At 41.6% G+C, this 12,528-nt stretch overlaps 1 protein-coding gene across 1 annotated transcript in view; it reads left to right on the top strand.

Moving 5' to 3' along the window:
• Positions 1-9,890: 9,890 nt before the first annotated feature.
• The window catches only part of SLC7A13 (solute carrier family 7 (anionic amino acid transporter), member 13), a 24,765-nt gene continuing 22,127 nt past the window's right edge, over positions 9,891-12,528 (top strand). Inside the window, 2 exon segments of the mRNA XM_008572666.1 lie at positions 9,891-10,376; positions 10,378-10,550. Coding sequence (XP_008570888.1) covers positions 9,891-10,376; positions 10,378-10,550 — 659 coding nt within the window.

Here is a 12,528-nt window from a genome sequence, read left to right as displayed (position 1 = left end):
CTGTAGGACAAACAGACTTTGTCTTAAGCCATTGTATGTTCTAGAGGCCTGTTGCATTCCCCTAAGAATAATTTACTCTTACACCCCCTCATCTCTCCTTTACCTATGAAAATGGATATATAAGCTCTGTACCCCAATGGAAATTTGGGATGTTACTCTCTTGTGTGCTTTACCCCTTCCCAGGACACTATCTACCCTAAGTGAATCATTGTGCAATATATGCATGTATTGAAACAACACTTGCATCCCACATAAATGTACAAGTAAATGTTAAAATAAAAAAAAATTTTTGTTAGCCTTTTCTTCATATTTATCCATTTTTTTAAAATGAGGAAGTTGTGGGATCTCTATTATTATTATTATTATTATTTTATTTCTGTTTATAACTTGATTTTTTCCGAAGACCTTCAGGAGGTTAAAAGGGAAGCTTTTCCTTGGCCCCTACAAAATCTACAACTAGTATTGTTGAATTTTCTATTTCTACCCTTATTTCTGTCAGTTTTATTTTTATATATTTTAGTCCTAGCTGTTAGGCCCAATTGTTAGATGTTTATAGTTTATAATTATTATCAGTTTTTGCTGAATTAATCCTTTTATCATTTTAAAATGTCTTTCCTGTCTAATAACATTTTTTTTCATTTCCTTTAATTTTTACACTTGGTTTCCTTTGGTTCTTTGAATATATTTATAATGGTTGATTTAAAATGTTTGTCTGATATGTCTAATGTCTGGGCTTTCTTAGGGGGAGTTCCTATTGATGGCTTATTTTTCTGTGTATGGGCCATACTTTCCTTCTTATTTATGAGTCACACAAATTTTTGTTGAAAACTGAACATTTTAGATAATATAATATGGTAACTGAAAATTAAGTCCATCCTCCTTTAAGTTTGTTGTTGTTTTATTGCTGCTTTGCTGCTGCTGCTGCTGGTGTGTACGTTTGTGTGCATGTGTGTATGTTTAACCACTTTCCTGGACTAATTCTGTAAGGTCTATATTATGGGTTAAATTGTGTCCCCTCAAAAAGATAGGTTGAAGTTCTAACCCCCAATACCTCAGAATTTGACCTTATTTGGAAATAGGATCTTTACAGAGGCAATCAGGTTAAAATGTTATCATTAGGGTGGGCCCTAATCCAACACGACTGGTGTCCTCATAAAGAGCGAAATTGGATACAGAGACAGGCACAGAGGAAGATGACACGAAGAGACACAGAGAGAAAAGAGCATGTGGCTGTAGGGACACATCTACAAACCAAGGAATGCCAAGGATTGCTGGAAATCACCAGAAACTAGAAGAGGCCAGAAAGGTTTCTCACCTAGAGCTGTCAGCAAAAGTATGATCCTGACAACATCTTTATTTTGGACTTCTAGTCTCCAGAACAGTGAGATAATAAATTTCTGTGCTACTCAGTATTTGGGCACTTTGTTATGGTAATCCTAGGAAACTAATACCATTTATATTTCCTGTGGAGTGCAGTCTCTGAATTTTCTACTGAAAGCTTAGTAGTTGGCTAATGATTGGTTAGATATTTCATTAAATGCTTGGAACCAGTAAGACTTCTACTGTTTGCTGAGGTGCTCTGTGTGTGTGTGTGTGTTGAGGCACTCCCTCCACTGTCTTAGCTTTTGCTTCCTATTTGTATATGGGCTCAAGGTCAGCCAGAGGTGAGAGGCTCGGGCCCTCTCAGGTCTTTCCTAAGCATTCTCACGAATGCCCTGAACATGCACATGCCTTTCTAGATCTTCAAGAATATGCCAGAGTTCTGCAAAGACCCTATGGATATTTGGTTTTTCATATATTCCAAGCTGAGATTTCATTTTCCTAAAGTGGTAGTGCTGCCTTAGGCAGCTGCTGGGTTAAATACTTGCAGTTGATTCTTTTAGACAAATTCCCTGCAGATAGAGATTTCCCACAAAGCAACCTCTGAGTCATGTCAAATAACAAATGAGACTTTTTTCAAGGAGCTAAGAGACAGTCAAATATGAACAATGCTCAGGAGATGGGTTTTTTTGAGAAGCTCCTGGTTTGCCCCTTTCCAGTGGCTACAAGACTGCTGTTTTTCACAGCTGTCATTTCAGGGCTGATGGTTTTTAAGGCTAACTTGGAGCTGCAGAAAAGAGGATGGGAGTAGAGACAATTAAAAAACCTCACAAACTCCACTATTTTTTTTTTTTTCCCTTTTTGTCTTTTTTCGTGACCGGCAACGGATCGCAACCCTCAATGTTGCGCCCGTACCGGACCGGGACCGGCTACGGGATCGCAACCCTCGGTGTTGCCACTGCACCTCACTCAGCCAGTGAGCGGCCGGTCTGCATGTGGGATCCAAACCCTCGGCGGGAGCGCCGCCGCGCTTCCCAAGTGGCGCACTGTAGCAGTGCGCCACTGGGCCGGCCCCAAACTCCACTATTTTAATAAATGTTCAGAAGTTTTTCCTGAATAAATTTTCAGATTGTTGCAAGCCTTTGGTTAATTTGTAAAGTACAGAAAAAGTTGATTTTGACATTTTTCCCGGTATCTAGCTGCTTTTATGGAGGAACAGATATATGAGCATCCTCAATCTGCCATTGTGACTACCATAGTTATTTCTAAATCAGGATTATAAAGAAGAGAGTATATACATTAAAATCATGGGCTTTGGAGTAGCACAGGACTGGTTATAAATCCTGGCTCTTTTGGTTCCAAGGCATATGAAATGGACAAGCTCCTTAACTTTTATAAGCCTCTTTTTGCATATCTGTATAATTGAGTTAATAATATATACTCTACAAGATTGATACCTTCAGGTCCGCCATCATGATAGCTCTTCTCTTAGTAGAGCAATTATATAAAAAAAGAAAAATAAAGATAAAAGGAATAACATCATAAACCCTAAAGGATGACAAAATTTAGTGTTCTTCAAAATGTCTCCTCTCTGCTGCTCCCAGGCCCTGTTTACCCGAAAGCTGAGCTTACATACATGCTGTGTGAAAGATATGATTCTGTACATTTCAGGAGATATACAGCTGAGCCTAATATTGAATGATTTACACATCTTTCCCTTTGATGTAGTAGCCCCACAGAATCATCAAGAATATTCCCCTCAGACTTTGAGGCGCTGCTTCAGGGAGTGAATCTCCTGAGTTTGGAGAAATCTGAGGGTCCTGAAAGTGAGCAGAAATGGGGGTCAATACCTGTATTAGTCCATTTCGGTTGCCTATAACAGAAATACCTGAAACTGGGTAATTTCTAAAGAAACTATATTTATTCCTTATGGTTGTAGAGGCTGGGAAGTCCAAAGTCCAGGGAATACATCTGGTGAGGTGGTTCTACATCAAAGCAGGGTGTCACATGGCTAAATGGCTGAGCAAGATAGAGAACTAAGCTTCTCAGCTGCTTTCCTTTTAAAGCCATCAGAAACACGCCCATTATTCCATGAATGGATTTATCCATTCCAAAGGGCATAGTCCTCACAATCTAATCACCTCTTCAAGGCCATGCCTTTCAATTGCTGTAACAGGATTTCCCACCCTCTTAACAATTACAGTAGTGATTAAGCTTTAGTGAGTTTTGGGAGAACATTCAATCAACAGCATTCTACCTTTGGCTCCCAAAACTCATGTCCTTTTCATATATAAATACATTCATTTCATCCCCATAGCCCCAATGTCTTAACTTGTCCCAGCTCAAAAGTCCAAAGTCCAAAGTCCCATCTGTGAAATCAAAACAAGTTATCTATTTCCAAGATACAATGGTGGGACAAACAGTGTACATATTCCCATTCAGAAAAGGAGAAATAGGCCAAAAGAAAGGGGTAACAGGTCCTAAGCAAGTCTGAAACACAACAGGGCAGGCATTAAATCTCAAACCTGGTGAATCGTGTACGTTGACTCCATCTTTGGTGTCCTTGGTATGCTGATGCAGGTGTTGGGCCCCCAAGTCCTCGGGCAGCCCTACCACTATGGCTTTCCTAGTCTCCAGCCATGCTTTAGCTCTCCCAGACTGGTGTTGCATGTTAGCAGCTCTACAGTTCTGAGGTCTTCATGGTGGTCCTGCTCCCATGGCTCCAGGCAGGCATGGCTCTGATGGGGGTTCTCTGCTGCAACTCCAACCCCACATTTCCACTTAGCATTGTTCTAGTGAAGGCTCTCTGCAGTGACTCCAGCCCTGTGACAGATCTCTTCCTGGGTCCCCAGGGTTTTCATTACATCCTATGAAATTGGGGTGGAGGCACCGAAGCCTCCACAGCTCTGGCATTCTGCAAGCCGACAGACTTAACACCATGTAGATGCCACCAAGGCTTCCAGCTTGTATCTTCTGAAGCTGGGTCCAGCCATGTCTGGGGCCAATTTAGTCACAGCTGGAGCAGCTGGATCAACCAAGGTGGGAGGAGAAGCATCTTGAGGTGGCCCTGGGCAATGAGCTTGTGGAGGGTGCGTCGGACCTATTCTCTGAAATCATTCTGTCCCTCTAGGCCTCTGGGCCTGTGATGGCAGGGGCACCATCAAATATCTCCAAAATGCCTTCAAGGTCTTTGCATTCTCTTGATAATCACTTCCTTCTGTATTAATCTTCTTAGCAAATGGCCACTGGGCTACACCCTTGGTTTCCTCTCTCAAATGGACTTTCTCACTGTTCATGTGGCCAGGCTGAGTTTTCCAATTTTGTACTCTCTCCTTTTTAATTATGAATTTCAGCTTTACCTCTCGCCTTTGTTGCCATAACTCAGCATAGGCTGTTAACAAGTATCATGCAGCTTCCTGAATACTTTTCTGCTTTGAAATTTCTTCCACAAAATACCCTGGGTTGGCACCTTTAAGTTCCATATTTGATAAAACTTTTGGGCATGAACAGAATACAACCAAATTCCTTGCAACTCTACAAGGATGAATCTTGCTCCAGTTTTCCGATAAGCTCTTCCTCAGTTCCATCTGAGACCTCTTTAGAATGGCCTTTATCGTCCATATTTCTATCAGCATTCTGGTCACCACTATTTAACTAGTCTCTAAGATGTTCCAAACTTTCCCTGGTTTTCTTGTCTTCTAAACTATCACTATAAGCTAGGCTTTTTCTAGCCTGCTCTTTAAAACTGTTCCAGCCTCTGCTCAACACCCAGTTCCAAAACAGCTTCCACACTTTCAAGTATTTGTTATAAGTAATACCCTACTTCTCTGGAACCAATTTTCTGTATTAGTCTGTTTCTGTTGCTTATAACAGAATACTGGAAACTGGGTAATTTGTAAAGAAACAATATTTATTCCTTACAGTTTTGGAGGCTGAGAAGTTCAAAGTCCAGGGAACACATCTGGTGATAGGATTGTTTCCACCCTCTTAACAGTTACAATGGGGATTAAGCTTCAATGAGTTTTTTTTGGGGGGGGGCATTCAATCCACATCACTACTCCAAACCAAGTCTCTCATTTCACATTCTTCATTTTCAGAGTCACAGACCTACCTTAATACTGTAGTACTCCAGGGATGTATAGGACGGCATTGCCTTTGCTTCTTGTATCAGTCAGAGCTCAATCAGAGAAGCAGAATGTTCTCTCTATATATATATCTATATCCATATTCATATCTCTAGCTGTACTTATATTTACATTTATATTTGAATCTCTATTTCTATCTTTATCTCTATCACATATCTACATATCTATAAAAGTTAAAAGGATTTGTTTTATTACAGAGATTTAACCTTATGCAATTGTGGGAGGTGGTTAAGTGGTCTCTATAAGGCTATTGTCCTCAGGTCTGATGCCAGGAACTTGAAGTTCAGGTAATCTGGAAAGGGCAATGTATGTGAAAGTGGAGAAGAGCAAGAACAAGCTGGAACCCACAGGCATGAGTTGCATCCCATGAAGACGGACTGAAGTTTGTGTTAATTCTCATTACCTGTGACCTTGATTACTTAATTACCTCTGAGCAACTTGCAGAAGTTGAGACCTTTCGTCATGGAGATAAATACACACACCTGATCCAGGAGTTGAAGCTGAAGGAGGATCTGTAGAAAGGTAATGCAATTGCAGACTCAGTCACTACCTCATGCCAAATGAGGTAAGCCAGCAGATACCTGACAATGACAGCAACTATGTAGGCCATCATATATGAGACAATGTACAGTTGGCACTCTGTATCCATGGGTTTTACATCCAAGGATTCAATGAATCATGGATTGAAAATATTTGGAAAAGGAAAATCATGTGTACTGAATATGTACAGACTTTCCCCCCCTCTCATTAGTATACAGTATAACAACTATTTACACTGTATTAAATATTATAAGTATCTAGAGATGATTTAAAGTATATGGGTGGAGGAGTCCCAGTCAAGATGGTAGAATAGATGGTGCCCAGTGTCACTCTCTCCCACAAATCAACCAACTTACAACTATAAAAAAGTAATGACAGCCAAGCTGGGGCTGTTGGAGCTCAGGGGAAAAGGAGGAGAGACCTGTGGAGTTCATGAAGGGGTAAAAGCCATGATGAGAAAAAGAAAAAACTGCTTGGAGCATTTTGGGCTGTGGCTGCTTTAAGGCTGGAGCTGCTGAGTGCATGGAGCAGGAGCTGGCAGAAGCTGCAGCTGTGCCTTTTGGATGGAGTTGCTTGGAGGCGGCAGGGGAGAAGAGGGCCTTGGTGGCCCTCAGGACAGCAAGACCACTAATAGGGCTCCTGTGGACCCACGCAGGAGCAAGGAGCCAGAACAACTGAAAAAGGGGAGCCATTCAGAGGCCAGTGAGTCATTGCAAGGGACTGGCACAGGGACTGTCCATGGGAAGTGTTTGCAGCATGGGCGGTGGGGGTAATGGGCCCACCGGGAGAACACTGGGACACAACAAGGACAGCCGATCCACCCTCCAATCAGTGCAGGACCACTCAGAGGAGACTGGTCAGGAATGCAGAATTGCATGGGGTGCAGTTTGATGAAAAGATTCAGGCCCAGATCAGAGTTTCTACACAACCCAGGTGCACTGGATCTCTGGAGAGCCAGAAGTACTTATAAGGTCAACCATTAAACCCTGGGCTGCACAAAAAGTCTTCCCTAGGGAAACAGCAGCAAAGCAGCAATTTAGCTCAACCACAGAGCTCAAGTACTGGTTCCCACAGGAAGTTCCCCTGTTTTAGAAGTAAGCAAAGGACAAAAAATTTGTTCTGGCCCAGGAACACCACCAGTGCCTTGGGCCGCTCAGGGACCTAAGGCTTGGAGCCAGGGACTGGACCCCCCCACCCACAACCAGGCACACTGCCAGAGCCAAGGAGCATACGAAAAGCATCAGCTCCATGTGGGTGGCCCACTACAGACACCACATTAACAGCGGCTGCCACAAAAGTGGCTAGACATTACAACCACCATGCAGATGAACCGCCAGCCACTGAAGTGGATTGACACAAGGACAGTCGCCAGCAGAGACTAAAGAAAAGAAGAGGATGTCACTCTCCACAAAGCCCATTCCAGAGTGACAGAAGAAGCATCTGCTCTATGATAATATTGGGGAACCTGAACACACATTTTAGCATTGGACATATCATCTAGGCAACAAATCAACAGAGTAACCAGTACTCTTTCAGAAGGAGAGAAGAAATCTAGGGTTATCAGTGATGGGATGGGGGAGGGAGAGAGGGATAGGGAGAGATTGGACAAAGGGCATAAAGAATAAATACAATTTCTGACAATATGCATACTAGTAATATTGATTTGATCAAAATATGTCAACATTGAATCCCAAAAATATGTATAACCAATTATGATTCAATAAAAAAAAAGTATATGGGTGGATGTACATAAGTTATATGCAAATACTACATCATTTTATATCAGGAACTTGAGCATAAGTGGATTTTGGTACCTGCAGGGTGTTCTGGAACCAATCCCCCATGTATACTGAGGGACAACGATATGTTGTAAAAGAAAAATTGCACTTGAACACTTGTCGAAAATGGCAAGACACATTTCATTCCAGCTGCTGCAGCAGGAGAGGCAGACTTCTGTACAGAACTGAGCTCAGCTCTAAATACAGCAAAGAGAGCTGGGGATTTACAGCCAACAAGTGGAATGGGGAAGTCGGTGGATAGAAAATTAAGAAGAACTTGATTAGATAACAAGGGGGTGGGGAAGACTCTTACTAAACTGAGCTCAGCAGGCCAAGGATGAAGCCTGGTCGAGAAGAGAGCTCAAAGGAGACAGACTAAGCTTTGGTCACGGAGGGATTCCTTTTTAATGTGAATTGCTGTTTCACTTCTGCTCTCCAAATCTCACATAAGAATTTTTCTTATGGTTCATTCTAACTAAGAAATTAGGGAAATGTAGTTCAGCCTATGCAAGGTAGAAACTACCACACTCCTAATTGGTGGCTGTATTTCTTCCCCTAGATTTATTTTCCTGCTGTGGGATCCAGTGCATAGGTAATGGATTTCTTCACTGTCTCCCCTTAGATAGATAGGTAGGTGAGAAATTTATTGGCAAGACAATGGCCAGCTTTGCCTCAGCTTCTACTTTGTTTCTATCTTAAGGTGAGCTTTCTGGTCTCCTTTTGGCCCTCCCAGGTTTTTGCTCTCTGGGCCAGGAGAGGAGGCAAGGTTTCATTTGGAACATGCACCTGGTCATGTTTATTGAGATCTATACAGTATTATCAGTGGGTTTTCTTGGATGCGATTTTCCAGAAAATAGCCAGCTTTCCCACAACCAAAGCAAACATATAAATAATTTCATTTTACTTACTCTTAGGGGACAATTCAGAAATACTTTACTTCTGAGGCTGATGTGTGCTTCAGTCTTATGGCGATACTCAGGACAGTGCTTTGCATAATAAAGTCAACAAATGTGAGAGCTACTAAGGCCCAAGCCTTGTTCAGATGCTTAGGACCCTCCTTCCTTCTGCGCATGGGGTCAAGCCTTCTCCTGTATTTATGACTAAGCCTACCAAAATAGTGGATGGCTGGTTAAGGGACAGGATTATGTTGCGGGCATTTTACTCCCTTATCTTGTTAACTGGCTTCCACGAGCTTTATAAAAGGTAAATCGTTTCCTGAAAGCTTAGTGATTGAAAAGTGTGAGGAGAGGGAGTAGAGGCAGTGAGGGGATGGTATGTGAGCTAATTACTCAGGTTCATGGGAGAAGGTCAACCATTGCTTTCTAAAGTTGAAATATTTAGAAATAAGTCTTTTCATATTCTTTAGAGTTATGGAAGCAACTACCAAAAAGATCTAAAACCATACATGATTTAATATGGTTGTTTCCAGAGAAAAGAACAAGGAATGCGTTTGGGAAGAAGTGAATAGAACAGGAAGCTCCAGCTTTGGGCTGTAATCCCTATTTTTTTTTTTCCCTGAAATTTTCTTCTTCCATCTGAATGTAATCATCTTGATAAAAATTAAAAGGCAAGTCAAACTAAACCCTTCCAAAAAAATCTTAGACTATTTTACTTGGATGTGTCATATGTTTCGTTAATTATTGAAAATAGGCTGTATTTAATGAAGGTGGAACAAAAAGGACAGTATTGTTTTATTTCAGAGAATCCATGAACATCCTTTTCAGCAATAGAGGCAGGAAAATTCAGAAACTATAATTTATATAGAATTTTTTTTTTTTTCGTGTCCGGCAACGGATTGCAACCCTCAGTGTCACGCCCGTACCGGACCGGGACCGGCAACGGGATCGCAACCCTCGGTGTTGCACCCGCACCTCGCTCAGCCAGTGAGCGGCAACCCTCAGTGTCACGCCCGTACCGGACCGGGACCGGCAACGGGATCGCAACCCTCGGTGTTGCACCCGCACCTCGCTCAGCCAGTGAGCGGGAACCGGTCTGTATGTGGGATCCGAACCCTCGGAGGGAGCGCCGCCACGCTCCCAAGCAGCGCACTGTAGCAGTGCGCCACCGGGCCGGCCCCTATATAGAATTTTAAAACACCTCAATTACAATGGATAAAGAGAAGAAAATACGACTCAAGAGAGTGTTTGGATATTATGGAGGCACATGTTTTTTAATCATTAATATAATTGGTGTGGGGATTTTTGTGTTCCCTAAAGGGGTGTTGAAGTACTTTTGCATGAATGTGGGGCTCTCCCTGTGTATTTGGGCTGCCTGTGCTATATTGGCCACGATGACCACTCTCTGCTCTGCAGAGATAGGTATAACCTTCCCATGCAGTGGAGCTCACTACAATTTTCTCAAGAGATGCTTCGGCTCCTTGATCACCTACCCGAATGTCTGGGTATCTTTGTTTTGGGGGCCATGGGAAGTAGCTAGCCAGGCCCTGCTCCTCGCTGAGTATAGCATCCAGCCTTTTTATCCCAGCTGCTCTGCCCCAAAGCTGCCAAAGAAATGCCTGGTGCTGGTTGTGTTGTGGACTGTGGGAATTCTGAATGATCGTCGTGTGAAAGAAATGACTTGGCTTCAGACAGCTAGCTAGCACAGTGCTGAAAATGGCTATACTTGGCCTCATTTCTCTAAGTGGAGTTGTGTTGCTGGTGAGAGGGAGGAAGGAGAATGCAGAAAGGTTTCAAAACTCTTTTGATGCTGAATTTCTAGGTGCTTCCCAGTTGATAGAAGCCATCTTTCAAGGATATTTTATATATTCTACTTAACAATGCATTGAGGAAAAAAATCTTAAGCCATGACTTATTGCATGCAATATAAAATGCACATCTTTTTTTTGTATTTTGAGTTATACTCTAAATAAATGATTGAATGTTCTTTTCTTCTTTGTGACTTTCTAAATCAGGTCATGCCAACCTTGCTCTATCACCTATTCTTAATGTTTTCCTTGTTTATTCCAAATTACTCATTTGATTGAACAGCTTCTCTTTCTGTGCTTTCTTTTCTTGGACCACGGATATGTATCTGGACCTCTGTGTTAATCTAGTTTCCTTTCTGTTAATGGATGAATGCTGGGGTTGCTCATAAAACTGTAAATCCAGGAATAATTCAGTGCTAGACAGTGTTTCTGTTGTGGTGGGTGTGATACACTTAGACTCTTACATAATTTTATTTATTGATATTTGGAATTGTATTTTGTATTTTATCTTTTTCTTCCACTGATGGATGTAATGTTAAAGGTTCATGTAATACTATAAATTGATTTTGTATCCAATTGGCTTTTTTTACATTAACCATTTGAAATTAATAAAACTATAATTTTCATGCATACCTTATGAGAGCAGTCACCCTATAGCAATCTTGGATGCATTCCAATGGTAAATTAGCCAAAATGCAAAGATAAATATTTGGGGCCACTACCTTTAACCATGGTTACAGGAGCCCAAAAGAGACTCCCTTCTTTCCCCATCCTTCAGACTAGCACTCCTTGGGCACCTGAAGGAAGAACTTCTCCAGCAGCTCCATCGCCCCTGTCCACAATGGCAGCACTGGGCAGCTGGCTGCTGAAGTGGGTGCCCAGGTGGGACAGCATCTTCTTGGCTCATTCAGAATCTCAGAGCAGAGCAACAAGTGTTGAGTCTTGCCTCGCACTTGTACAAGGCTCTTAAGTAAATTTTTTAAAGAGAAGAGAGAATCATAGATATCCTAGATTCTGGGTTCCGAGGCTGGATTCAATACCCTTCCCTTCAATGTCAGGAAAAAAAGTTTTTCTCTTTTCATTTTCAAAGTCATTCTCTTCCTTTGAACTCTTTATCCTTTCCCCGCCACCTCCTCAGGACTTTTCACATTTATTTCATTTTTTTCTCAATGTCAAACTTTTCTTTTTGGTGGCTGGTCATCATTGATGTTATAAGCACCATGCTCTAACCAAGTGATCTAACCAGCCAGCCCCTCAATCTTACTTACCAGTTCTTTTCCGTGTCATTTAAACAGGAAGCAAACACCAGACTCTTAAACAAAATTTATCTTTAATCTTAGGGACTCCCTCCCCCACTGATGTGTCTATCATTTATTAAATCATTCAGTCAGCAACTATTTTTTTAAACACTGACTGCTTTTAAAACCCTGTTCTGGGGCCGGCTCGGTGGCGCACTGTATGGGATAATCAACATGGTTAAATGCTTTAGAAGCTGAGGAATATAAGGACTGATCAGAACACTTTCATTGATTAAGTAAGAGGTCATTGTTGAACTTCAAGGATAAGAAGAAAGTCAGTTTGTGTTGAGTTAAAAAGTGAGGTATTGAGTTAAGAAAGCTGTGAGAAGATTATTCTTTATGTGGTTTGTGATTAAATTGGCCACTGAAATTGGAAGGGCTAGAAAAATGAGAAAAACTTTTTTTCTCTCTTACATTGTCTCTCTCTTTTAAGGATAGAAGAGATATCTCTGGCTTCTCTTTGAGCCAATTACATCTTGTCCCATCGCCAGAGATGTTTCATTGTTAGATAACTATTCTCTGCTAAAAATAGATTTACAGAATTTAGTAACGTATAAACTGTTATAGAATTCCTCACAAGCAGCTGGCAGCAAACAAAAGCTGAAGGAATTTCAGTGTGTGCTGGGGTTGATAATTTATTAAATAAATTTTAAGTAAGGCTATGTTCTAAAACATACTTTTTGCTGTAAAATGGTGGTTTGTAGGCAGCTCACCTTGCATGGTGCAGGAATATCCATTTTCTA

The sequence above is a fragment of the Galeopterus variegatus genome, unplaced genomic scaffold, assembly GCF_000696425.1.
Source record: "Galeopterus variegatus unplaced genomic scaffold, G_variegatus-3.0.2 Scaffold48, whole genome shotgun sequence".
Classification (NCBI taxonomy): domain Eukaryota; kingdom Metazoa; phylum Chordata; class Mammalia; order Dermoptera; family Cynocephalidae; genus Galeopterus; species Galeopterus variegatus.
This window is presented reverse-complemented; position numbering and strand designations above follow the sequence as displayed.